General features: G+C 30.6%; 1 protein-coding gene across 2 annotated transcripts in view; it reads left to right on the plus strand.

The window, feature by feature from the left end:
* LOC106677602 (uncharacterized) overlaps positions 1-26,590 on the plus strand; it is a 938,458-nt gene that overhangs the window by 456,371 nt on the left and 455,497 nt on the right. For both annotated transcript variants that reach the window (XM_067045967.1, XM_067045966.1), the window contains exon 4: positions 9,289-9,424. In XM_067045967.1, coding sequence (XP_066902068.1) covers positions 9,289-9,424 — 136 coding nt within the window. The remainder of the gene's footprint in view (positions 1-9,288; positions 9,425-26,590) is intronic.

The raw sequence follows: 26,590 nt of genomic DNA on the forward strand, positions 1-26,590 counted from the left end.
TAATTATTTATTTTGTTACTGTAAACATGAGTCAACTCTATGGTTCTGGGAGCCCATAAAGTACCCATCATTGGGGAAAAATTTAGCGGTAGAAGGAGTTGTTCACACTCCTTCTACAACTGTTCAAGAAACAGTATTCCCTTACAACGCACTCAACTCCCTGAGCCTTCAAGCCTTGTCGTAGAACAGTATTTTATGGTCATTCATATTATTTTGATAAAAAAAGAAAATTCAGAAAGTTGAGAAATGATTGACCATATACTCTGGACTTCAAATTAAAACTGATATTTCAAAAATAGAAAATATTAAATGGGTACATTCTGCCTAATAAAGTGGATCACATCAACTACGAAAAATGTGGTGTTCGAGCGCCATTCTGACCAGATCATCTCCTTGCTCAACCGTTGGTCTAGAAGCAGTACTTTTTCTCAAAGTACTGAGCCTTTGACCCTTCATGGGTAGTAGTGGTACAGATTTATTTATTATAATTTAACAGAATCTTATTATTTTTTTTTATCTTTAAGTATCTATGGACAATCATTTTTATTTAAAAAAGGTCGAAGTTGGGTTGTAGACTTTTTTGTTGAACAATCAGAACAATCGCCTATCGTATTGGTGCTGAGATTTTGGACCCAATTGTCGAGGGATTCCAAATCCAAGTTACCTACCACATTGTTCTTTGGTAGTTAGGGTCTAATAAACGAGAGGTTTGCAGAAATTAATAAAAGTAGCTTTATTTTTTCCCTTTTTTATTTAGTTCGGATCCCAATATAGTTTCAGTTAGTACGGAATTACTAATATAGTTTCAGTTAGTCCGGATTCCCAATATAGTTTCAGTTAGTCCGGATTCCCAATATAGTTTCAGTTAGTCCGGATCCCAATATAGTTTCATTCATTCAGAAATTAAAGTTAGTTGCGCTGGAGAATATCTGGAAAATGTTGGAAAATTAACAACCTCAAATGATTGACCATATACTCTGGTCTTGAAATTAAAACTGATATTTCAAAAATCGTAAATGTTAAATGGGTACATTCTACCTAATAAAGTGGATCACATCAACTACGAAAAATGTAGAGTTCGAGCGCCATTCCGACCAGATCATCTCCTTGCTCAACCGTCGGTCTAGTAAAAGTACTTCTCAAAGTACTGCGTCTCTGATCCTTCATGGGTAGTAGCGGTACAGATTTATTTATTATAATTTAACAGAATCTTATTGCTGACCCTTAGAGTTAGTTTAATGATATGATTTTATGTTCTTACGTACACTATGCGGGGTATAAATAACAGGTAATACCTATTATGAAACCTATATATATATATCCTATGTCTGCTACAATATAAGTCATTTCAGATATAAGAGATTATTACCTCAATTGAAACTGTATGAAGTCCGGACGACATGCAAGTAATATTGGAGAGTAGGAGACCGGACTGTAATTGGGAAGGTATCCATTTAACTGCAGAATCTGTGGCAAATCAGAGAAGTTTAGAATATTGATCCACCGGGTCTAAATAGAGGCTGAGATCAAAGACACTTAGGAACATTCTATCTACTATTCAAGGGATGATCGATTTTCTGGTCAGTTATAAAGCATAATTGAATCATTGACAGTAAATCAAATTGTATTTGAACATATAAAGGATGATTTCAAATTGTGATTTAAGGTAGTTTCAATCAATAATATTATTATAACTAACCAAAGACATAAATTAAAATATTCCATATAATGAAAATACATACATTGAAAATGGAGAGATAAGAAAAGTATGTTATGATAAGAAAATGAATTGATAAATTTTTGCTTCGATGTTTATTTAAGGTCATATCTTAATAAAAATGTATTTAATTCTTACATTTTCATAAGAGTAACTACTTAAAAAATAAATAAATATCTAAAACATGGTATGAAATTATCCGGAAAGCAGAACCAGAGGTGTTTTTTTTTATTCTACATAAAGGAAAAAATGGATCTAGACATTGTTAAGGTGTGTGAGATTACATAGTCATAACTGGCTGGTACAGAACGGGTCAGTTGTATTCGACAGTGTTAAAGCTCATTGGTGCAGAAAAAATTAAATTATTTTTGCCTGGAAGTAAGCATATAGATTGAATGATACGAAGCCTTTGGGTTTTATATTAAAAAAAAAAAAATCTTTTTCATGTACAAGTTTATTTTTGTCATAAAAAAGAAACACGTTTCCTCAAAAGAAGTAATTTTCTTTTTAATTTTTAGTGTTAATTATTACACTGATTCTCTGTAAGCTAATAATCCAGTTCTATTGTAAAATTTTCTTTAGGATAAAACCTCATGTTTTGTTAGTGAATCATTAAAATTTTACAGCTGAGAATGCATTATAAAAGTCCGTCATAAAATATTAAATAGTTTAGATAATCGTCATAACTGGTTGCTAAAATTAGTTTTTCGCATATTGATTATTAAATGAAAAATTAAATAAAATTTTAGTTTTTCTCTCTAATAAAATCAACTTCCTATGCCATGCTCTTGAAATAGTTCAAAACCTACTTTTTTTTAGGACATTTACTCTTCTAGTTATTTAGTCCTGGTAAAAAATTGAATTATTTTCTTACAGAATTGGCAGTGCTCTCAAAGGAAATTTTAATAGGAGCGTACAGAAACAAAAGAAAAAGGAAGAAATGTTTAATGGTTAAACTATTTTACTTTTGGATTTGAGAAACTGAAGAAAAAACAAAATTCATTTACTTTAAATGGGTTTCTAGATTTAATACTTAATCTATTGGACTATATAAATCACTAGACGTCATCTTCAGACAAAAATAAGTTCCGTTCAAAATATAGAAATCTTAACTAACTTGCTTACACATACTTCTTATATAACAAAATTTAGGTAATTTAAATATTTAAATTACTTAGTAACATTAGGAGTTATTGAAACAAGCCTAAAAAATATACGGCGTCCATTTAAAATAAACTGTTATATGTCATGCACCCCCAGGGAGTATTAAACTTTCTTTCGTCCATAGCAAATTATCATCTTTTTCAAACAGTTCAGGACCCATTGAAACAAAAAAAATATTGCCAGCTTAAGTTGAATTTTCACGAGACTAATATTAAGTGTGTTGATAAACGTCATAAGGGAATAACTGTAAATGAAGGCCGAGATAGAGAATGGACCGCCTTTAATGCTTGGATGCTAAACCAACAAAAACATTCAGTATTGCGGGTACTGTATCCTTTCCATACACGGGGCAGGCTTTACACTTGTTTTTTCTATTGATTGTAAAGTGTAAGCCTGCCCCGTGTGTGAGATGGGCAAAAATTAGCTGTGGATAAATTAACTACAATAACTGTTATCTTTTTGTCTATCATTAGTTATATAATCATCATTAAAATGAAAAAGTCAGTAGTGAAGTAAAAATTTAGAAACTAGATAACTTGTTCTAGATATGCTTGCAGAAGTTCACAAAACGAATTTTTTTTTAACGTTTACAAAATTATTGTTTCAAAATGATTATCTACATTTTCACTATACCAAAAAAATAAATATGAAAGAAGTTACTTCGTTTTCTGACCTAGATTTTTGGAAAATGGGTGGGGGGAGTGAATTCCGTTGAGATAAGTCTCATCAAAAATCAATAATCAAAATTACTCAGGCCGGGGCCCCAATTAGTATTGATAATAATATTTAATTACTAAGATACATTTATATAATCTCTATTTATGGTTGACCGTTCAAAAAATAAAGAAGGAAATAATTCATTTAGTCAAAACCACTGTATCTTGTCTTCAGTTTATACAATTTCGAAACTCTTGAACTCATTAATAGGGTGAAAACATTCGTTCCATCTTTAGAGCATCATTTTGGAAGGTAAAAAAATTGATAACTGAATAAGTATTCGCTCAAGGTGTTCGCAATTATGTCTGAGCCCAGAACCTAATAAAAGGGTACGATGGATAGGCTTATCTCGATTTTCACTAACATTCAGGCAGCCTTCTATGAGCTAGGTAATTATATAACTTGCGGATCATATCATATGCATTTGTGATACACTGGTCAGGATACGATTCCTCACTTTTGGACGAGATCGTATCTTAAGAATCTTTACAAAACCTTCAAATTTCGATTCCCGAATTTTGTTTGTTTTTATTTAAAAAAATAAAATAATAATCTGTGAATAATGGTCTACAACCTTTTTGGACAAGAAAAAGGCTGTATTGGAATTTCAGCTAACAAATTTTAATTTTTCGATCCGAAGTGTTTTTTAAACTGCTCATAACAAATCTGACAGTTTTCATCACAGTTTTTTTTTAAATGTATTCCTTTCTACAACTCTTTTTATTACACATGAAGAACTTATGACCTGCTAAAATATTTATTTTTTATTATTATATCTGGTGTTGAACTATACATGTTCACTCTTTCCCTTCCCACTTTAACCTTTACGGTGGTCTATCTTTTGAGGTTGTTAATTTTCTAAAATTTTCCATGGAAACTAACTCGAATTTCGGATTGGATAGAGTATTTTTTTCATCCGGTTTAGTAAAAATGAAAATATGTACCACTACGACCCTTAGTTGTACAGTAACATAACTGTAAACAGCTCAGGGGTTTAGTACGTTGTAAGGGAGTACTGTTTCATGAACAACGTTCGTAGGAGTTATTTTGTTCATGATCACGCTCCGTCACCAGGTGTTATTATTATTATACCCCAATTAAGGGTACCACTTTATGAGACTGGGTCTACCCCGGAGGGTTCCCTAAAACTACAGAGTTGACTCGCGGATACATTCTGCCACACCCAGATTCGAATATGGGTCTTTGAAGTTCATAGCGCAGCGCCTTACCCATTGAACTATCCCGCTTTTCTAAGAAATTTTATAGCAACTGAAATTTTAAGATGATTTATACCGGACACTTTTTTTTTATTAGATTAGTGATCATCAGTAAACCACTAACAATTTTTTAAGTGTTTGTTATTTATCATACTGTGTTAAATACAATATTTTATGATATGATTGTGAATAATGAAAATTTATAGGTGAATGTAAAACTCAGATCTAACTTGATAATATCATTAATATCACTTTTGTTAAATGGACTAGATATTGGACAGGATGCCTGAAACCTTGTCTTGATATAATATAAAATAAAGTTGTGGAAATAAGTGGTAGTGATTGTTTCCTGGAAATGTCTACAAAATAATTTTATGGCTTTAGACGATTTGCGTAAAAACAATGCGGAAAATCAGACAAACATTCTAAACAGCGTTGTTTTAGAATTAAGTTTCTTGTAAGAATCCATTTTCGTAATTAAGGGATTTATTTATTGAGGCTTCATCGTCATGACAGTTATTAGAAGTTCCACGGCGTGTAGATAAAACTAAAAGTATGATGACAGATTTTTAAAGGAAATTCAACTCTTAAACGATTTTGATTTTCAGGTTTGTTCAAATGTGCACACCGTTTGCCCCTAAATACGCACAAAAGCGTTATAAATTATTTAGTGTTTGCTCTTTCAGATTGGCAAAATCGTTTTAAAACTAGATTTTCTGTGAGAATCGTCCATTTTAATTTTTAACATACCAAGTTTCATTTCGAAAGATATTCTCGAAACCCTGAAAAAAAATTGGCGTATCAAACGAGCCTTAAGCAGACGCAATATGCACATACCGTGTTATTCATGTACAAATGCTGATCAATGTTGTAGTACTAGAGAGAGATTGAGAAAAGATAGCGCTGTGCACTGATCTAGAACCGTGGATATTCCAAAATGGTCCAGATGGTTGCTCCGTCCTATCAGATCCTGGACCGTGCTCCAGGGCCTAACGACAATCGATTCCAGCTCATCGGGTTAGCGGCGTTGGCTCCTACGTGATCTGAATCCGAAGAGGAGTTAGTGGTCGTCCTGAGACAGTCAGGACTGCTATCGGCTTCCTGTCTAGCTCTGACTACTTTAAAATGGCGAAAAAAATAAACCCGATGCTCCACTGCTGACAATAGAAGTGCATTGGAATCTATGAATAGAGAACTGGCACGGAGAATCATTTTTAATAAGTGTTCTTGTACTAAAGGTTATGAAAATAGCAATCTAGATGTTTAAATAGAATGGAATGTAATTCATTTAAATAGATTAGGTTTTTTTAAAAAATATTTTAAGACATCTATCACACGTGGATCATTATTGCCTTAATTTTTGGATTCGCGAATGATGATCTTCTCATTTTAAACTGTTAGACTTTATCCTGGACAACACCCTGAACGGGGCCAAGAATCCGGATTAATGGTCACAATTATATTAAAATGTGTAAGTTACTGTCGGTAACTGCGATAACAGTTGACACTGAATAAAAGTTAGTCTTTCACTGGTGTCCGAAAGTGTCATGTCGTATTCCTTTTTCTCTTTTTTTGTTTTGCTCTCACCGAAACTTGATTTATAAATGTTGCAACATTCGAGTCTGAGCTAAAATTTTATAGTAAAGTTTAGAGTGATTGAGGAACTCAAAACATTTATCAATAGTCTGCTGGTTATCCTGCAAAATGGAATGGAGATCTGCTGGTTATATGCTTTATACGCTTAATACACCAAATTATTCTTTCTGAACCTTCTATGACAAAAGAAGTAAAATAACAATCACTCATCTTTGTATCTATATCTTAGTCTTTTAACCAGCAGATAGACTTGCAAAAGTATCTAGATAGGCATGATACTAATAATATCCCACTATTTCGGAGTTAAGAGTGATTTTTACACTGAATAATGAATCTGTGAGATAAGATGGAATCAGAAAATGATGAAGTTATTGTTAAAAACTATTTAATATCCATTATCATGGACCTTCAGCCTTCGTTGAGAGATTTGTGACGTGTACATTAGTCGAATTTATTTAGATGACTGATATGCCTTGTTATTTCTAGAAAATGTTGAATAGATTTGGGAAGAAAAGGGTTCAATATCAAGTCTGAAAAATTTATACATCGAACAATTGAAATTAACAATATCAATAGGTTTGAATTTTAAGATATTGGTGTATTATGTTGTTTTTGGCTTATAGGGGTATCTGTGTAATCATTCCTCAAACTTTTAACTGGGGCCGTTGTAGTATGTTAAAGCTTAGCGAGATTCTCTTAATCTTCTGAAAATGGTCGGTAACTTCAGCTGGGGTGCGGATCGAACAAGTATGCTGACCCTATACAGAACGCTAGTGAGATCAAAGTTGGACTACGGTTGTAATGCATACAACTCATCATCGGGTACCACCCTTAAATTGCTTAACTCTGTACAAAATGCGGGGCTACGGGTGCTTTCCGCTCCAGCCCTATCAATAGTCTATGTCGATGCTGGCGAGCCTCCACTTGACCTACGAAGACAACAAATTGATCTCATTTACTTTGTTAAAATCATCTCAGCTACAAACCGTCCTATTAATGAGCTATTTCCAAATAGACAGAATCTAAATCAGCATCAAATCGACCTAACCAAGAGAACACCGTTTACAATCAGGGTTTCCACTTTACTGCTCAGTTTAAACATAGAAATACATACTTTCCAAGAGACTGTAATTCCATCATCTTATCCTTGGGGACTTCCCTCTCCTAAACTCTGTTCCCTTTCAAGGCTTCCTAAAAACAACACTCCACTATATTGATATAAATATGAGTTTCTTAGAATGCAAGATAAAGTAAGTGACGCCAACTTCATTTATACTGACGGCTCCAAAAATTACTTAGGTGTTGGAGCCTCGATTGTGTGCAATAATCACCAGTACCTAATCTCTTTATCACAGGTATGTAGTAGCTATATAGCTGAAAAGGTTGCAATAAACAAAAGTTAAATGATTTTGACCCAACAAAACAAAAACTGGTCATGTGTACAGACTCTTTGTCTGTCCTACTTAGCTTAAGAAATATTTTTTCAACTAACCCGCTAAATCAAACCATATATTACTCATTACAATCCGCCATAAGAAACGGTATTTCAGTGTTCTTCGCCTGGGTCCCTGGACACTGCGGAATAGCGGGCAACGAATTGGCCGATAAAGCAGCAAAAGTGGCGATTGGTGAAGGAATTCCATTCATTGCTCTCATTAAGCAGAAGATTAAATTGTAATGGAGACAAGTATGGGAAAATGTTTCCAATAAGAAATTGAGGGAAATTACAAGGGACGTTTCCCCTTGGATATCATCAAGAGGAGGTGATTTTGACGCGCCTTCGAATAGGTCACGCGCGCCTGACCCACGGTTTCCTAATGGTCCGCGATCCTCCACCATTATGGCAAACTTGCGGAACAGAACTTACAGTCAAACAAATTCTGACAGAATGCCAAGCTTATAACTCCCTCAAATCTTCATATAATATACTTGATAATCTCCATTCCATCTTGCAGGATAACAAATATACCATAGGTAGACTTTTTAAGTTTCTACATCATAAAATTTAATCAAATCTTTCCTCTGGTCCACACGTTTTTTTGCGTACCAAGGCCGATTAGGGTCTTGATTTTATGGCTGCCAGGTCATTGTGGGATACCGGGAAAGAAAAGCCAGTAGCTATAAATATAGGCCAAGTCGTAGCATCATCTACATGAAAATCAAAGAAAATTGATGGCAGGACAAATGGCTCATCACGAGAGACAACCATTTAGGAATGGTCCAGCATACGGTGGAACGTCCGGCCAGAAACATGAATCTGCTACAGAGATGTATTAACCCGTCTGACAGTGGGTGAGTCGAGTATGGCCTATCTGAGCCTTAGTCGATTTACCCACAGCCTCTCATGAAGGAGAGAGGATGCATTGATATGTCGCTGCTGCTGAAGCGATCTCGCTGTTGGGCACATTCTTACTGAGTTGCTCGGCAGTCACACCGATTCTCTTCATGTGTACAGGAAATGATCAGAGAAGACCCCACAACAGTAATTTGCTCACTACCTCAGTTCTAGTTGTAACTGTAAATTGTAATTGTTAATATGTAATTGTAAATTTCTAACTTTGTAATTTCAACTTATTGCAATTTTACTAGTTGTATATATTTTTATACAGTTGTAAATACAAATAAAAAAAATCAAAAAAAAAAATCCGTGGAGAATAGATTAGATTAGAAATGAATTTCATAAAATATGTGGCCTTTGATTTATTTCAAATAGTTCATTGTTCTGGATTATAAACTATTTCAAAATTTATAAAATACATAACCTGCTTTGGCCATGTTCTGACTTATACTACTTTTTTTAACCTCACCCCTCTCTTAGATTTATCCTACAGCCTATCCTCCAACCAAGCTAAAGAAGCTGGGGACTTTCTGTTCCAGGTAGCCGCCTCAGGACCGGACAGAGTGGTCATCCGGGACGTAGAGGAGCACCTGGGTGGGAAGTACAGGTGTGAAGTCTCCACAGATGCTCCCAACTTCCACACCATCGTAGTCTCTGCCTACATGCACGTAGTCCGTGAGTACAGTTTATTTTCACTATTTTTATTTCATTAAACTTAATTCAATTGGCGAAACAATTTAACCCTTCTTCAATTGATATGAAAAATAAAATTTTCAAATTAGGTTTTTAATAATGCAATTTCCAATCCATTACAAAAGCCTGATCTACATGACTATTGTAAGGCCTATTTGGACATGAGCTTTGGGGCTCCAATAAACCATCAAATTCCTCCCGAATCCAATCCTTACAGTCCAAAAATCCTTCGTAAAATCCTTAACTCTCCTTAATTTGTCACAAATCAAGTCATCCATCATGACCTCAATGTCTCATATGTTGCCGATTTGGCCAAAATCAGATACCATTCCTTCCATGTAAAACTTCCCAACCACCCAAAATCCACTTGTTTCTAACCTGGCTTCTCCTTCATTACCTAATAATCCTCTTAGGCGTCTGAAAAGAAGATGGGGATCTTCCTCGGGATCTTCTCTTCTAGAAATGTTATTGGAGTTCTATCTATGGGTAGATTATCCACATGTTTGTATCATGTCACTGTCTCACCTACAGCAAATTTACTTGTTATATATATGTTATACAGTTGAAAAGAACAATAAATAAATGATTTAAAAAAAATGTAATGTAGTGAAAGCTATGAGTATAATCATATTTAATTATTACTGTTTGCATTTTTCAAAGTTTTTATAATTTTCTTTAGACAGATAAGTACCCCGAAACGTCGGTTGCATTTTATATAAAAATAAAATATTTTGAGATTATTTAAAAAAAAATCTTATACAAAGTAAAGATTACTACAATTTTAGATTATGCAATTTAGTAATTCTCTACCAGAAGGCAACACATCCATTTCTGGAAAGTTATTTATATAATACTACCATCTCATCTAGTTAAATGAAAATTTTATTAAAAATGGTGATTTGTGACACCTATTTAGCCAGGATAGGTATACATTTTGAAATAAACCGAAAAATTTTAAATGAAATTTTCATTTGCTAAAAGAGAACCTAAGAAGAAGAAGAGGTAATATTAATTTTTAATAAAAAAACACTTCAACTATTCTCAAATCTTTTGAAAAAGCAGAATTGATTTAAAAATTAATCGAATCACATTTTATTTATAAGTTTCTTGTTTTTATTGTGTTTATCCCAGAGTAAATTCTGTAGATGAACATTTAATGATTTTTTCCCTTTGATACATTATCTAGGAATGTTCTGATTTTATATAAATGGATTAATGAGTGAAGACCACGCTTTGCATGTGGTATAGGAAGAACGAATTGCCTTTTTGAATTTTAGTATTTTATAAAAAAACTAAAAACCATTACAGAATATGTAATCTAATTAATAATACGAATTAATAAAATAGCTTCTCATGGATAGTTGAGTTTATTGTAAACTTAAAGAGTTGCTGTGACATCTGGAGAGAGTTGGTTGAAGTACTCAACGTTGAAATGCGATTTCCGACAGAGCTCAAATCAATTTATTCCGATGCTGAGCAGCGATATCTAACCACTGTGAAATATCTCTCCAGTTAATTTATGCTTCGGTAGTTTGTTCGCTGCTTTGTACACATATCACTTTTTTTTTTAATTTAAATGTAAATTTTAAAGTATTTATCTTATTTAGTCTGTTTGGTTTAACACTTTCAACAATGAAACATTTTAACCGATCTAGAAAGAAAAAAAATTACTGCCCTCTCAAAGTTTGATTCTTAATGTTTTATATAAAAATTCTAATTTAGCCAAATTCGCTGGTAGGATTTTTTTTCAGTTTTATCACTGGTTACCTTGGGCAAACCTAAGAACTCTTTTCTCAAATTAACTTATATTTTTTTAATATGAATTTGGTGAATGACACAAATCTTCCTTGTTTAAGTATAATAATTTATTTCATATACATCAACAACAACATTTCGGGAATATTCCCCATCTTCAGGTTGCTATAAAACCAAATTCAACAAAACTTATAACACGTGCTTACAACATTACTAATATATCATATATACATCAAAACTATTTACCTGATAAAAATATTTTATATATAAAGTATAATTATCTCCTTATTTTGTCATTAGTGCTAATATTGTTTCATATTATTGTCACTTAATAAATAAAATATTATAATCAATATTAGCACTAATGACAAAATAAGGAGATAATTATACTTTATATATAAAACTTAATGATATTTTTACTGGAAGAGTCTTATGGAATTAAACTGGATTTAGTGAATGACACAATTCTTCCTTATTTAAATACAATAATTTATTTCATATCATCAGCAACGTTTCGGGAGATTTCCCCCATCTTCAGGCTGCTAAAAAACAAATTCAACAAAACCATAAACATGCGCTTACAACAACACTAATATATCATATACACTTAAGAACTATTTATAAACCTTTTACTTGATAACAAAAACCTATATATAACATATAATTTTCTCCTTTATTGTCATTCTTGCTAATTTATAATAATATTAATGTCATTTAATGAATAAAACTTGTTACTAGTCATACATTTTAGGAGAATAATTACCTTCCTGAAGGTTATCTTCCATTATGATAACAACCATATAGACTATAAAATAATTTTCTCCTACCTCCATTACCACTAAGATGAACAACGAAAGCTAAAATTGACAATTTTTCCAAAACCATTTCTATTCTATTTATTATATAAAATTATTTTCTTTTATAATTATAAACACTTTTACTGAATTAATTCTATATTATATAAAAAAACACGTAAAAACTAAAACGCTAATTTATTTATAATATCCATATAATATGTGCCTAAAGTTTTTGTATCAGTTTTATAATTGATTGCTTTGTCAATATTTTTTTTAATATGTACTGATTCAATTATTTTTCTATTCCTACTATTCTTGACTATATCTAAAATTTCTGGATTATTAAAATCAAATTGATGTTTACATTTAATACTATGTTGTGCCAATGCTGTGGTTTTGATATTTTTTATATTTCTACAATTGATCTTATGTTGATCAATTCTTGTTTTTAAATTTTTAGATGTTTCACCTATGTATAAACCTTCACAAGTCTGGCAATTTACTTTATAAACAACATTTAATTTATCTTTAAAGTCAACTTTGTCTTTCATATTATCCAAATAACTACCCAATTTATTATTATTATATAACCCAAACTTCAAATTATGTTCATATTCTATAAATTTCCTTTTAATTTTATCTGTTAATCCTGGAATATAGTTTAATTTAAAGTAATGACAATCATTAAACCTAACTATTTCGCTTTTCCATTTTTCCATTCTATTCTGTAAGCTATCATTATTTGTTTTATCATTTTTTATATTTTTATTCTTATAAAAATCAGTGCTTTTTAGTGCTAATATTGTTTCATATTATTTTCACTTAATAAATAAAATATTATAATCAATATTAGCACTAATGACAAAATAAGGAGATAATTATACTTTATATATAAAATATTTTTATTAGGTAAATAGTTTATGAATAGTTTTGATGTATATATGATATATTAGCAATGTTGTTAGCACATGTTATAAGTTTTGTTGAATTTGGTTTTATAGCAACCTGAAGATGGGGGATATTCCCGAAACGTGGTAGTTGACGTATATAAAATAAATTATTATACTTAAACAAGGAAGATTTGTGTCATTCACCAAATTCATATTAATTATAGAAACTCTTCCAGTAAAAGATTATTAATTTAATTATATTTTTAAAAAATCCATGAAAAATCGCAATTATCTGTTTATTCAAATTTAAAAAATAAATAACCTACTTGAGTCGTACTTTTATTACATATTGAGCTCAATAAGAAAGTCAGAAGTACGTATCGTGTTTATGGAGTTTAATAACCCTTACATAGGATGAATCCTATCATTACCAGTTTCCACCCTTTCGATGAAGAGGTCTGAAACAAGGCACAAGTGTACCTCATTAGGATAATTAGGGAAAACAAAGATATTACAGTCAGATGTTTTGTGGCGAAGGGTTGAGATGTGTTGAATGTTTGGTATTATTGATTTTGGCTCTTTAGGAGTGTGGATGAAATACTAATGTTGGTGAAATATTCTGATTATTATTTCTGGTAAAATAATTGCTTCTAAATTGTAAACTAATTATTTTCAATTGTATAAAAGCGTTTATATCGGAATGTGAGTCCAGTTTTTAAAAAATATATTTTACATAAATGTTACCAAAATAAAACAACAAATATATATATATCTGATCAATAAAAATAATACAAAATTTAAAAAATATATATTTTTATTATTAACATTTATTTCACAGTTCATATTAACAATTAGTAAAATACAAAAATCAAATTCAATGAAATTGTTTTCAATTAATTTAATTAGTTCTTTCAGTGTAAGAAAGATATTCACTTGCATTTTTAGAGTTTCTAATAAAATTCTCTTTGTTTCTTTCAACGAGTCTTTTAAGTAATTGAATAGTTCACTTCCAGCGCTTCTACATTCTTTTCAAATATGTGTATACATGAATGCTCCAATTAAACGAGAGTAGTCTTTATACCGTGAAAAAATATCCCCTTGTGAACAGAACGTTTGAATATATTACGTGTTTTTATACAACCTGACATTATTAATTTTAGCACATGAAGAAAAATATTAAAACAGAAAATAAATTAAAAAATACGTTTTTTTAAAATTTGAATTGTGTAAAAAATCCGTGGTAGGAGTTTTATTTATTCCAATATCATTCAATATTTTGTCAGTGTTTGAATATATTTACCTATATTATAGATAAACCAGTCTGAGTAAAAATTAATATTTTGTTTGGTAACAATCTTACTTTATCTCCTGTAATTATGTTTTTAGAGTGACTAAAATTTTGTTTATTATTTACGTTGATATCGCAATTATGTGTTTTCCCTCTATTGGGAAAATGTTCATTTGTTTATTTTTGCTCGGTGTAGAATTAAGATTTAGTTTTTAATAATTTAAGTTGATGTCTGCATTTATAATTTTTTATGCTCATATTGGCAAAGCGTTGTTAGGTTAATTGTTTCTCAGTGCAGACATATGTTATAGTTTTTGAAATCTTCTAATTATATTATTTTGAAATATATATTTTTAAAGCAAGTCAAATTTATTAATAATATAAATCCACAATTTATTGTCACCATTTATCATTTGTGTTCACAAGAACAGGCCAATATATATTTTTTTTTTATAAATAACCGATTGTTTATTGTTTGATTCATTAGCGCACTTGCAAAATGATTAGTATTATATGGGGCCATCAATACGCTGTTAGACTAATTAATATTAAAATAATAATTATGTGTCTCTAAGAGATAGAGATAAACACTTTATTGAAACAATTTCGTTGCATAACTGGATTGGGTTGTTCAATACACAATATGCTTGTAACTATTTAAAAATTGCTTTAGAAAACTTAAGCACAATTAATTTAAAATAGTGATAGTAATATATGATTTTTTATTTCATTATTTTCTTTAAAAATCTTTATATATATTTCCTCTTTTAACCCGGTGAATTTTTCTTTTTACGATATATGATCAAATTTATCTACAATATGAACCGTAACAATTTAAAATATAGTATAATATTAAAAAGTGAAAATCTAACATAATCTTGCACATAGGTAATATTAAATTGAAATTTTAAAACTCAATTTAACAAATATTCCGTCGGATACAAGCACATAAATATGCAAATACAAGTAAATAAATACATTTAAATAAAAGTCACAAATATAGAAAGTAATAAATACAGATATGATATTAAAAATTCCATATAATTTGCTAATACATGTTTGATATTGGTGTATTTTTTTAATTGGGTAATCGCATTATCTATCATATTGTTTCATATACACTTCATAAAAATACATAAATTTTGAGTTATGCATAATAAATGTTTAATTTTTTTCATAACTGTTAAAATAAAATAAATCTTATCCAATTTAAGTCTCAAATCATTCTTTATTTCTTTAAAAGTCCAACGTTTCGGCCGATTTGGCCATCCTCAAGGACAGTCTATTACAATTTTAACTTAACAATTTTAAGAAACAACATTATTGTAAATAGAATAGCATACCTTAAATACAAATTTACACTCACATTAATAATTTTTAAGAATTCAGCAAGGTGATCTTGCCAGGTTACCAATTTCTGTCCACAATTACTCTATGAGACAATATAACATTAGGGAATCATATTAATTTATTAATAAGCTATCCTTAGCTTATGTCTAATTACTTATTATGTCACTGTTCAGATTAATATTAAAACCTTTAATTAATATCAATTATCCACTATTATACTTTAATGTCTCAACAGTATTTGTCACACAAAAGAAGAGTGAAAAAATAGGTAATTAGACAAAGGCTAAGGATAGCTAATTAAAAAATTAATATGATTTCCTAATGTTTTATTGTTATATATTTTTTATGGTAGTTTTGACCAAATTTGATGATCTGGGCAGAATATCCAACAATTTTTTTGAGTATAAATTTGTATTTAAGGTATAATATTTTATTAATAATAATGTTGTTTGTCATAATTGTTAAAAATCAATGTATAATAAAACCTGTGATGTGATATATCCTTGAGGATGGCCAAATCGTTGGATATTTAAAGAAATGAAGAGTGTTATAAAAATTAAATTAGATACAATTTATTTTATATAAGAAAGTCTCAAGAAATTTAAAAGCTTATATATAGAATTTTATCATAGCTTTTATTTACTGGATAAATTTAGGATTTTAATAGTTAAGATCCTTCAAATATAAGAAGATGGTCAGGGTTGCGTCAAAAAAGAACAAATAGTTTAGAACTATTTTTTTTTAATATAGTTATAATTTTTGAAAAAATTGTTTTAAACTATTTGTTCTTTTTTTGACCACAACCCTGACCATCTTCTTATATTTAAATCTTTACGGTCAACTATATATACATATATATGTTAAGATACTTCCTTGGACAACTCCAAACATTTTGAAAAGAACAGCGTATAAATCGATAAAGATCTCTCGGAGATCTTAGATAAATAAAAAACGACCAAAACATTTTTATTTATATAGATTAATCAATAGCCAACATATTATCCACTTACTGATATCGATTATTCTATCATCGATACTTTATAATCTTCTTGAAAATATTGTTGCTTTCTAGTATTTCAGTAAATGATAAAATAAGATAGTATTGTATTAGTTAATGAGCTTTCCAAAGAGGCGAGATCTGGTCTCCACAGAGCCACATGTTTGTCCCGCCTGTTGTAAACAGTCCAAGTTTTATGATTTAGAAGGCGCATTCTATTTGTTAATAATCTAAAGTGGGGTGAGAGGAGGGGGCTAGTGTGCTAAAGGCAGCCATGTTTCTAAGAAGTTGCTCAAAGTTGCTCAAACTCGAGTGGGAAGTGGATTTAAAAGTTAGTATCTCCAAGGCTCTCATATTTATCGCCGGGAGACCTTTTCAATAACCCTTTCACTTTTCTGTTTTATGTAGCTTAAACCTACAAGTCCGAAATTTAACTATCTTCTCTCTGGCTAAACTTGAGCCGAAAACAAATCCACTCGGATATTCACGTGGACGTCGTATATATCGTCCGCAGGAGGAATTCTATTCCGTTATTTTCTAGCGCAGAAGAATCTGAAAGGACTTGATTTTTATGACCACGTTTGTAGGATTTTTTTTAATCCCTCTCTAGCCACATTGTGCTTTGGTTGTAAAATAGATTTCTTTCAGGCGTCATTTAAAACAAAAAGTTAATAACTAAACTGGATTTATTATTAGCTCTTTTTTTTGGGTGGTATTTCGATCTCAATATTGATGGGTACACTGTCTGTTATAACAAATCAATGTATCTAGGGAACATTGCCAAATAAAGCATTACTCTCCCTAGCTTAATTAAGCTGTTAGTGGTTGTAGATCATGATTGGTCTGTTCACATTAAGTACTCCAATTCTGTTTCTCTGTTTAGCTTTCGTTGGGCCTTCCTGGCTTATGTAGTGATAAAACAATAAATGTATAAAAACAAGGTTAGAGACCGCAAAAAGAGATATCTTGTTTAGGGTATCTTTTAATGTACATCAAAACAGTTCGTTAACTCTACAGGTTTTATTATTATTAACCTAATGGTTAGGTTTTTATTTAGATATAAAAATAACAGTCCATAAAATCGCTGTGGTAATTAGCGAAAACAACTGAAACATAATTATATAAATTCCAGCGCAGTTTTAAAAGATCCTTGAAAGTAAATAAAAATTTAAGTGAAACCATGATTAAAAAAATTTTTATAGTCAACAGTAATCTTTTATTACATTAAGACCCTTGACCTAGCTTATAATTTATTTTTTAATTTCATTTATTTCAATAATCTAAAACTCCAAATATCTTCAATTTTCTATACATCCATAAGAATTTTCTTAATATTTATACCTATATAATTTAAAATGGTTTAATTAAAATTGTGTTATAATGTTGTTTACACAATAAAAATTTATGTACATATAACTACACAAATTTGAGCTTATAGACTAAAATGTTATGTTATATGCCTATAAATCTGGGTAAAATTGAATTATTCGTTTCTTATTCTTGTGTTAGGCTGGAAAATTCGATATTTAACTTCTGAAAATTACGAAACTAGGGTTTTAAAAAATTAAAACAAGATCCTTAGGAGATAATAAAACTTAAAATTTTCTTGCAAATACAAATTTCTATTTTTCCTTAAACTTTGGTATGCCCTTTATCAGACCGTGTCTCTTATTGTTCTATGAAAACCTATATCCTAAATTATATCATACTCTTCGTATTAATCTTAATTATATTATAACTAATATAACTCTGGTTATATATAAGCTAAGCCACGAGTCAGCTTGTACTAGATAACCACTACAACCACTGCCAGTAGCTCGCAGTACAGTCAAGATACAGAGAGAAGTGCACATCCTTATCTCAGGGACAGTGAATGCTGAATTCCCCCACCCCACCAGAACGATTGGCCAACTTGTTATCTACAACAATTCGTAACTGAAAGTAAACAAGTTTACTAAAGCTTACAGTTCCTAGGGATAGGTCATAGTGGAGAGTTCAAAATTTTCATAAATAAACAATGCTGATAACATAAACCATTACTTTAACAACCCCAAAAATAAATGCTTAGTTTATTAATCTTATAAGTTGATTGTACTAGGTCAATTTGAATTTTATGTATAATACAATGTATGAATAATTGTGTAAATAAATTTGATTGGCATTCAAATTTAGTAAACGTATACTTTATTTTCACCATCAGAAAGAAATAAAACTCTTCTGTCGAGTGGTTCCAAAACATTTGTATTTTATCAAAATATGATCAATCAATAATGAATTCATGATCAATTTTCTTGTTAATTTATTTTCTGATTTTGTTTATTTTATTTTACCGTTCTTTTTGTTTGCTTTAATACTCTGTTCACATTTAAAAAAAAAAGTAATTAAAACTTCTTATACACATGATTAATAATGTTAGATGATGGGATAATATACGTTTTCATGGAAAATAGTTAATATTATAAGAGATATATATGTTTTAATTTTAAGTATATAATTGTGTTTAAGATTAAATTTCGTGTTTATATATTAATTTCTTATTATTATTTTTTATTTTATTGATTATTTTGTTATAATTTAGTTTATATATTTGTATGTTTATGTGTTTATATTTTTCCACTCTGGGACACAATCAGGCTGGAATTGACACCGAAGGGCTCCCGAACCCACAGTGTTGACTCACAGCTAGAGTAACAAAATAAATAATTACCTTTCAAGTTGAATTCGAACCAGGGTCCTTGGAGTTAGTAGCACAGTTTCTTACCACTGAGCCATCCTTCTCCTATTATAAATATATAATATAACAATAAACATATAATATTATGAATATATTATAATAGGAACAATGTCCTTAAAATGAATTAATACCTAAAAATTATGGCGCAAACAATCAGCATTATTTAATTCTCATTAAGTAATTCTCTTGTTAGCTCACGTCTCGGTAATAGTACAATTTTTAAGGTGTATGTGAAATAAGCATATCAACATGTTTAATAAAATTTATTAAATTTGAAAATAAATCTATAAAAAATAAAAACTTTATGTATAGTATTAATAAGTTTGGATAACTTAACGATAACTATTTTTTTCTTCATAGGATAAATGAATGTTTCCGAAACATAAAATTATAGTATATCGAAATGTATGACTTAAAAAAAGATTTACTTTTATTAATTTATACAAGATATATAAAATGATTTGTTTTGTTGATACTAATGGCTGTATAATAACTATTTAACAATAATAAATAACAATTTAGGAAGAAAGACAGGTTAATAATGCTGAGACAGCCTTGTTATGTCATGTTGTTATACATGGAGGATGGTCATTTGGGTTGAATGCTGACTTGTATTCTATAATAATGTCTTAACGTACTATTTTAATATCATTTCATAAATTAAAAAAAAATCAGTTAAAAACAATCGATAAATCAATAGCAATATCGACTATCAGTTATTGCTCATCGCCGAGCCGAAGCAGCCGTGGCCCGCTGTAGCTGACCGCAAGCTGTAAACTGTGTCGCTGGAACGTGCGGTCGCCCGCGGGGAGTCCAGTCCCAGATTCCAGATTCCAAATGATATTCGCTGGATAATCTGGTGGTGGCCACATCTGTTGTCTCTAACAGAGACTGTTTCATGTCCCTCTTAATTGTTGTTTCCTCATTTCGCTAAAATCACTCTTGCTCCAGTACCTAGTTGTTATTACGAGCCTTGTTTCAACCTTTATCTAGTTATCTATGGCCCTCTTGTTACCAGCTTTATTGTTATGCTTCTGATTCATAGTCAAGCGAAAATATTTGTTATTGACTAGTAGTTATTCCATAGCTGTTTGGAAAAGGGTCCCGGTTTTCCAATATTGAGTTTCCAATAAATATAACCGAACTTTGTCAATAATTATTCAAATTCAATATTCTGTTAAATTACACGATATTGAATAAACTTGTTTTACTTGGAAGCTTGGAATATCAAATTTAATCAAACAATGTTTTAACAAAACCAGCTGAAACTGAATGTATGATTAAAGTGGATTTAATATTCTAATAGTTGTTTAGTTAAGCTTTTTTCTTAGGTCATGAAGTTTTTTTTTAATTTAATTTTTTTCAAACAACGAGCATACATATAGAAGATAGATTTGTTCTATGTGTATGTGCTCGAACTTTTTCTTGGTTAATTGGTCAACAAGTATTTTGTCAATAAACCGATTAATTAATTTATTTCAAGTCATTAACTGGAGGTAAAATCTTCTCAGTAATTGACCGAGGCGTTAATAGGAGCAATGTTTAGAGTCACTCTTGATTTTGATAAGATTCAGTTGAATTATTATTATTATTTAGTTATGCGATTAACGATATATAGTATCTTTATCTCAACCTTAGTAAAATATTATATCCCTTCCTCCCTAAGTTGATTGGATAATGATAAAATAACTAGAAGATTCTAAGTTATTTTTTAAATATTTGATTTTTATTCAATTTATAAAATGAAAAAAAAAAAAAAGGATTTCAAAATACATATTCTTCTTCCGCGTTATTCTATATTTATGGGACGTAAGAGCCCAGGAAATCGATTTCTACTTATATACATCTGCTTCGTGTATGTCACGGGATTATTTGCACCTTGCGGTTGAACTCCTCTGACTTCAGCAGTCTTTCAAGAGTGAGGTCCTGTAACAGTTCTACAGCCGTACCAATGGTCTCCAACTCCGCCTGTAGATGTCTGCTCATGGGGCCGCCAACTCTTACTGCCTTCGGTCTCATGTTAGTACTGGTGAAGCTGCTGCCCATCACAGGCGGTATTTTTTATGACATACGGGTAAAGATCCACCGTTTTTGGTAAAATCAGGGGGCGAGGGTGCGACTTAACCCTGCATCGGGCGCGGATTAACTGACAGGCACAGTATTTGGTTTTTTTTGCTGTCTCTTCCAAAAAAAGGTCGAGTGTGACCCAACCTCCCAGTAGTTTCCTAACTTTGTGGGGTGGTTCCAACCCGCCCAGTCAGTTCATCCCCTGCCGCCAAGAAAGAGCGTCATACGTGTTTTGACAGGCCGCCCCCGCGTTACAAACCTAGGGTCAATATTTTCACTTTAGATAGTAAATTCAAGCACTTCGCTATTTTTCGATACTTGTGTTACAGTCATTTTCGTGTGGTACCATTACCGTTTATGAATGGGGATCGTGTGCCTGTCAGGTTCATCGCCCTCATAATTTTTTTTTAATTCTTCAATCATTTTTTCAGTATTTCTCTGATAGGGATACTCTATAGGGAAACCACAATATTCCGGCCTTTTTGGTTTGAACGACGAAAAAGTGTTGGCAACCTACGTCACATGCAAGAATAATTGCGTACTCCTGGTTTCCTCTGTGGTCGGAACAAAGCCATTAATAAAAGTACTGAAGAAAAAAATAAAACCTGAGGTCATAACGTATTATAATCCTCACAAAACTTGAGGTGACACTGCTAACCAAATGTGCGCCACATACAACGTGCAGCAAAATACACATCGATGGCCAATGACTGTTCTCTACACTATGATGAACATGGGAGGGATCGATTCCTTGGTTATTCACCTCGGGAATCAATTAGAATGAATTACAAGAAGAGTTTTCCCCAATGAATTATCACATCAACTGTGTATCGGACAGCTTCAGTGTAAAAGTCAGCTGAAATACGGCCTTCACACCTCCTTGAAAATTCGTCTCAAGATCCCTCCCGCCTGATGATCGTCAAAAATCAACCCCTTCCCAACTCCATAAGTAGTTCATTGCATGGTGGAAACAGGAATACATCGGCTCACGAACTACCCCTGTATGAAATGCAACCAAGGAATTTGCCCCTCATGCGAAACCACTCAATGCAACATACTTTTCAGCCTGTTCTTGCGATCCTTGATCGGCTTTGATGGACGATGAATCCGACTCATTTCTGTCCCCACTCGTTTCAACTTCATGTCTGATCCCTTTTTGAATTTTTTTCGAGGATAAAAGGTCCTATTTTGATTTATATTCATAACCATGATATGCGAATTCCGCATTTTGGCTTTTTTAGGTTTCTGTACCTAAATAAATAATTAGAAATGTTTTAAATTTATTTTATATTTTTCCCTAATTGCATACGTCCTCAAGATGATCGATAATTTTTGGTTTAATTAAATACGGCGATTTAGGGACTTTACGAATTTTTATGCATCGTGTGGCTGTCAGACTCACCGCGTCCCGATTTTAAACATCCTTCACCGCGCCCTACGAAGGGTTAAGTTGCGCACGAACGGTCTTTGGAAGAATGTCCTTGGAGGTTTCATTTCTCTTCAGATGATCCTCTAGTATTGGAGGAGGATCAATCACCTAGGTCGACCCTGGTAAAGGTGCTACCTCTCCACAACAACTTAGACCCATTAAAATACATGCATATTATAAATTTACACAAAAAAATAATTTTAAAATTAAATAAATTACTTTTATCTTCCTTTATATTTGTAAATATTATCACGATAAATATTACTTTTAATATTTAATTTTTACCTTTTTTTTCACAAAAAAAAAAAGTAAACTCACAAAAAGAATTATTGGAAACATTTCTAATTTACTATTTTCTTTTATGAAATCATGATGATTCCACCACAAAACAGATCATTATCAAACTATTTTTTTAGTTTTATAAATTATACAAAATTTAATAAATTGAAAATCATAATTTAAAACTTAAAGAAGATGGCCTCCAGACCTCTTAATGTAGAAATATTATTAGAGTACTACCAATGGGTGGTTTCTCAACATCCCTCTATCATATCACTGTGATCTTACATCAAAATATCAAATTTACTAGATGTTTTTTTTATGTACATTTGTAAATATCATTAAATAAATAAAAAAAATATTTAAAACTAAGTTCAAATATGACAGCAATTGATGTTAAACAATTTATTGATGTTACACAATTTATTGATGCTAACTTTAATTGTTCTATCTAATATATTAAAAAAATAATAATAAAATCTGTACCACTATAAGGAAGGTCAGGGGTACAATGAAAGGTCAGGGGTTCAGTAATTTGTAAGGAAGTAATCTTACTAGACCAGCGGTTGTGCAAGGAGGTGATTTGGTGCAAATAACGCACGACCGCAAGATTTTTATCCAATTAAGGGTACCCAATTTATGAGGAGGGTTTCAGAACCCACAGGAGTTGACTCACAGATACACATTTATGACACATACACTGATGTAATTGTGTATTGCTGCTTTGAATGAATTGTGTCAAAACAAATAAAAACCAAAAATTTCGATTTTTATTTAGAAATGGACGTATTCCAAAGATATTGCCGTTGACTGGAGTTCATTTCTCTACTGTTATCCCTCTATAGAGTATTCCGAAGCTTAGTGGATTGTCAATAAGTAACCACAATCTACAGTACAATATAAAAAATACTTATACAGAGTAAAATATTTTTTTCATCAGGTGTGCAACCATTCAAGCAAAGTAGCAATATGCCCGTTTTACTTCGAGATATAAAAAACACAAAAATAATTTTATCAAACAACATTGTATTGTATTTAGAAATAAATTCTTTTAAGCAGTAATTCCAAGTGATGGATATATATGGCATGATAGTACTACTATCAAGCAAATTCTGATAGTGCGACAGTAAATATTACCATCACCGTCACTGTTACAATAGTGTTAAATGATGAAAAGTAACTGTCTTCTGTAACATTATAATGTAAAACTTAAAACAAAATTATTTTCGTTTCATTATACGCATTTGTCAGAATATTAATTATTTCTTTTTCTAATACCTCATTATTTTATTAAATATCATATTCACACTCTTCCATTTCACTGAATCACAAAAACAGTTAAAAAATGTTTAAGCCAAAACAAAAAAAAAAAATAACGAATATAGGATTTTATTATTTTAGTTAATGTTTTTGGAACAGATGACACTTGAAAGTTACTAACTATTCAGAAATGAGTGATCGAAGCCTCTCGACCAATCAGATTGCCGAATTTTCTATAATCAAGTTAGTCTCTTCTCGCTTCCTGGAGCCTCAATCAGTCTTTTCGGCATTATACAGTCTCTAGTCGGGCGATCTCGTGCATAGTTGTTATTATTTTTTTATATAAATTTCTATTCTATTTTACTTTATTTACCGTGACAAACGTTTGGTTCAGTTACAAGATCAAGAACGAAGAAGGGAATTCCGAGAAGAATTATTTCTTGAAAATCCAATTGTAAGTTTATCTATAAAACTAATAATACCACACAAACATATTACAGTCTATTGATTATCCTTTATAACATTTTATAATTTTTTATTTTTATTATATGTCTAATTTTGTTGGTATAATTAGAAATAATTTTAATATAGCTTAAAACCATGAAAAAATGCAGCCTAATTATTAGTTAGTATTTGGTTGACTGTAATTATTTTCCAGTCTTTTGGAAAAGTTAAATTGATTTAAAATTAATATTATTGGATTTACTTTCTAAATTTGTTGTTTTTACTTTAGTTGTGAACTAATAAATCAATGGATAAACTAATGATTTTTATTTCTCTGCATTGTGAAGTTATTAAAGAAAGTTCATCTTTTAAAGTTTAATATAATTCTTCTACTAATTTAAAATTACAAGTAAGATTAATAATTAAATTATACCAACCTTAATATATTTTTTTTAGGAAGTTTCATTCACTTTTGTTTAATTGTATGTCATAATTTTATTTATTTGTATTTCTAAGAAAAATAGGGCTATTCTGTTAACAAAAAAACAGTTTCGATACAGGTTTTCCTGTGATTAAATATATAGTTAAGGATATTTCATTTATTTTTTTAAACCATTAAAACCACTTGCTGATTAAAATAAAAACAATTCTATACCTCAGAGGTTCAGGCCCAGCAACACAACTCTATTGTACATTATATTTATACAACAGTTTGAACTGGTGATTCCCCCAAAATAGAAGTTTTTTTCTTACGTTCACTTATCTATTAAATATACATTAAGGGGAAGTATTATGACCGTAAAAAAATTCCCTACTTAATTGAGCAATAACTGCTCAGTGAATAAGTATTTGGCTCAGCTTAAGTTGTATCCTCGTTTTAGTTGAAATGGCGAGGAAACTTAAAATAATCTCTTGAACAAATTTTTAACTAAGAAGTAATGAGTGGATTACGTTTTCTCTCTTTCTATGTTTGAAAAAATTAAAATATTATAATCTATAATATTTAATACAATATGTTATATCTATGTTTTGTTTTTAAAATTAGATGTTATTGTTTCACAAAATCAAGTAGTAGTTTTTCTTTTCTAGCAATAAATATAACTTATAAAAGCTAAATTATTGCTTTATATTTAGCAATGAAAATTAGTTATTATATATATAAAATTTAATAAATAAGATCACTGATGAAGGATCCTTTTGAACATTTTCATTTTCTCTTTCTTCTTAATAAATAATGATAATTTTTGCTTTTATTATGTAGAGTTATTACTCTTGCTTCCGGTCAAAGTATGTTGTTTTTTGTCATAAGTGGTCATCTTTCCAAGTACTGACCATATTCGTTGTTGTTTAATTTTTATAACTTACTGCAGGGTCATGACCACTCTCGGGGTCTATCCCTGTCCCTCTTACAAATTACATAAATATATATATACATTTGTTATCTTGTTAGATAATAGTTTATGGATCAGATCTTTTCACATCAAGAGCAAAACCTTTGAGTGTATAGTGAAATTAATGTTTTCTTATCAAAAAGGATTTTGTTGTAGTCTTGGAGGAAACATACAACTTTCAAGAATATTGCTTATCAACATAATTGTTAATAACTTTTATTAAAAATATAGCATTTGCTAACCTAGAAAATACTCCAACAAATGGAAAAAAAAGTATCTAAGACACCTAGGTTGTCGTACCGAAAATATGTATTTCTTGTTACTAAGATAATTCTTATTAATAGATTTCTCAGATGTGAACCACAAATAATAATTTTATTTTAGCCAAGACTGTTTTATTTTATACCAGATCGGCATGGTGGGCCTTACATGGTTGATATAACCGTTATATTATATATATATATATA

Source organism: Halyomorpha halys, unplaced genomic scaffold (genome assembly GCF_000696795.3).
Source record: "Halyomorpha halys isolate HHAL.00 unplaced genomic scaffold, Hhal_1.1 Scaffold104.1, whole genome shotgun sequence".
Lineage (NCBI taxonomy): Eukaryota > Metazoa > Arthropoda > Insecta > Hemiptera > Pentatomidae > Halyomorpha > Halyomorpha halys.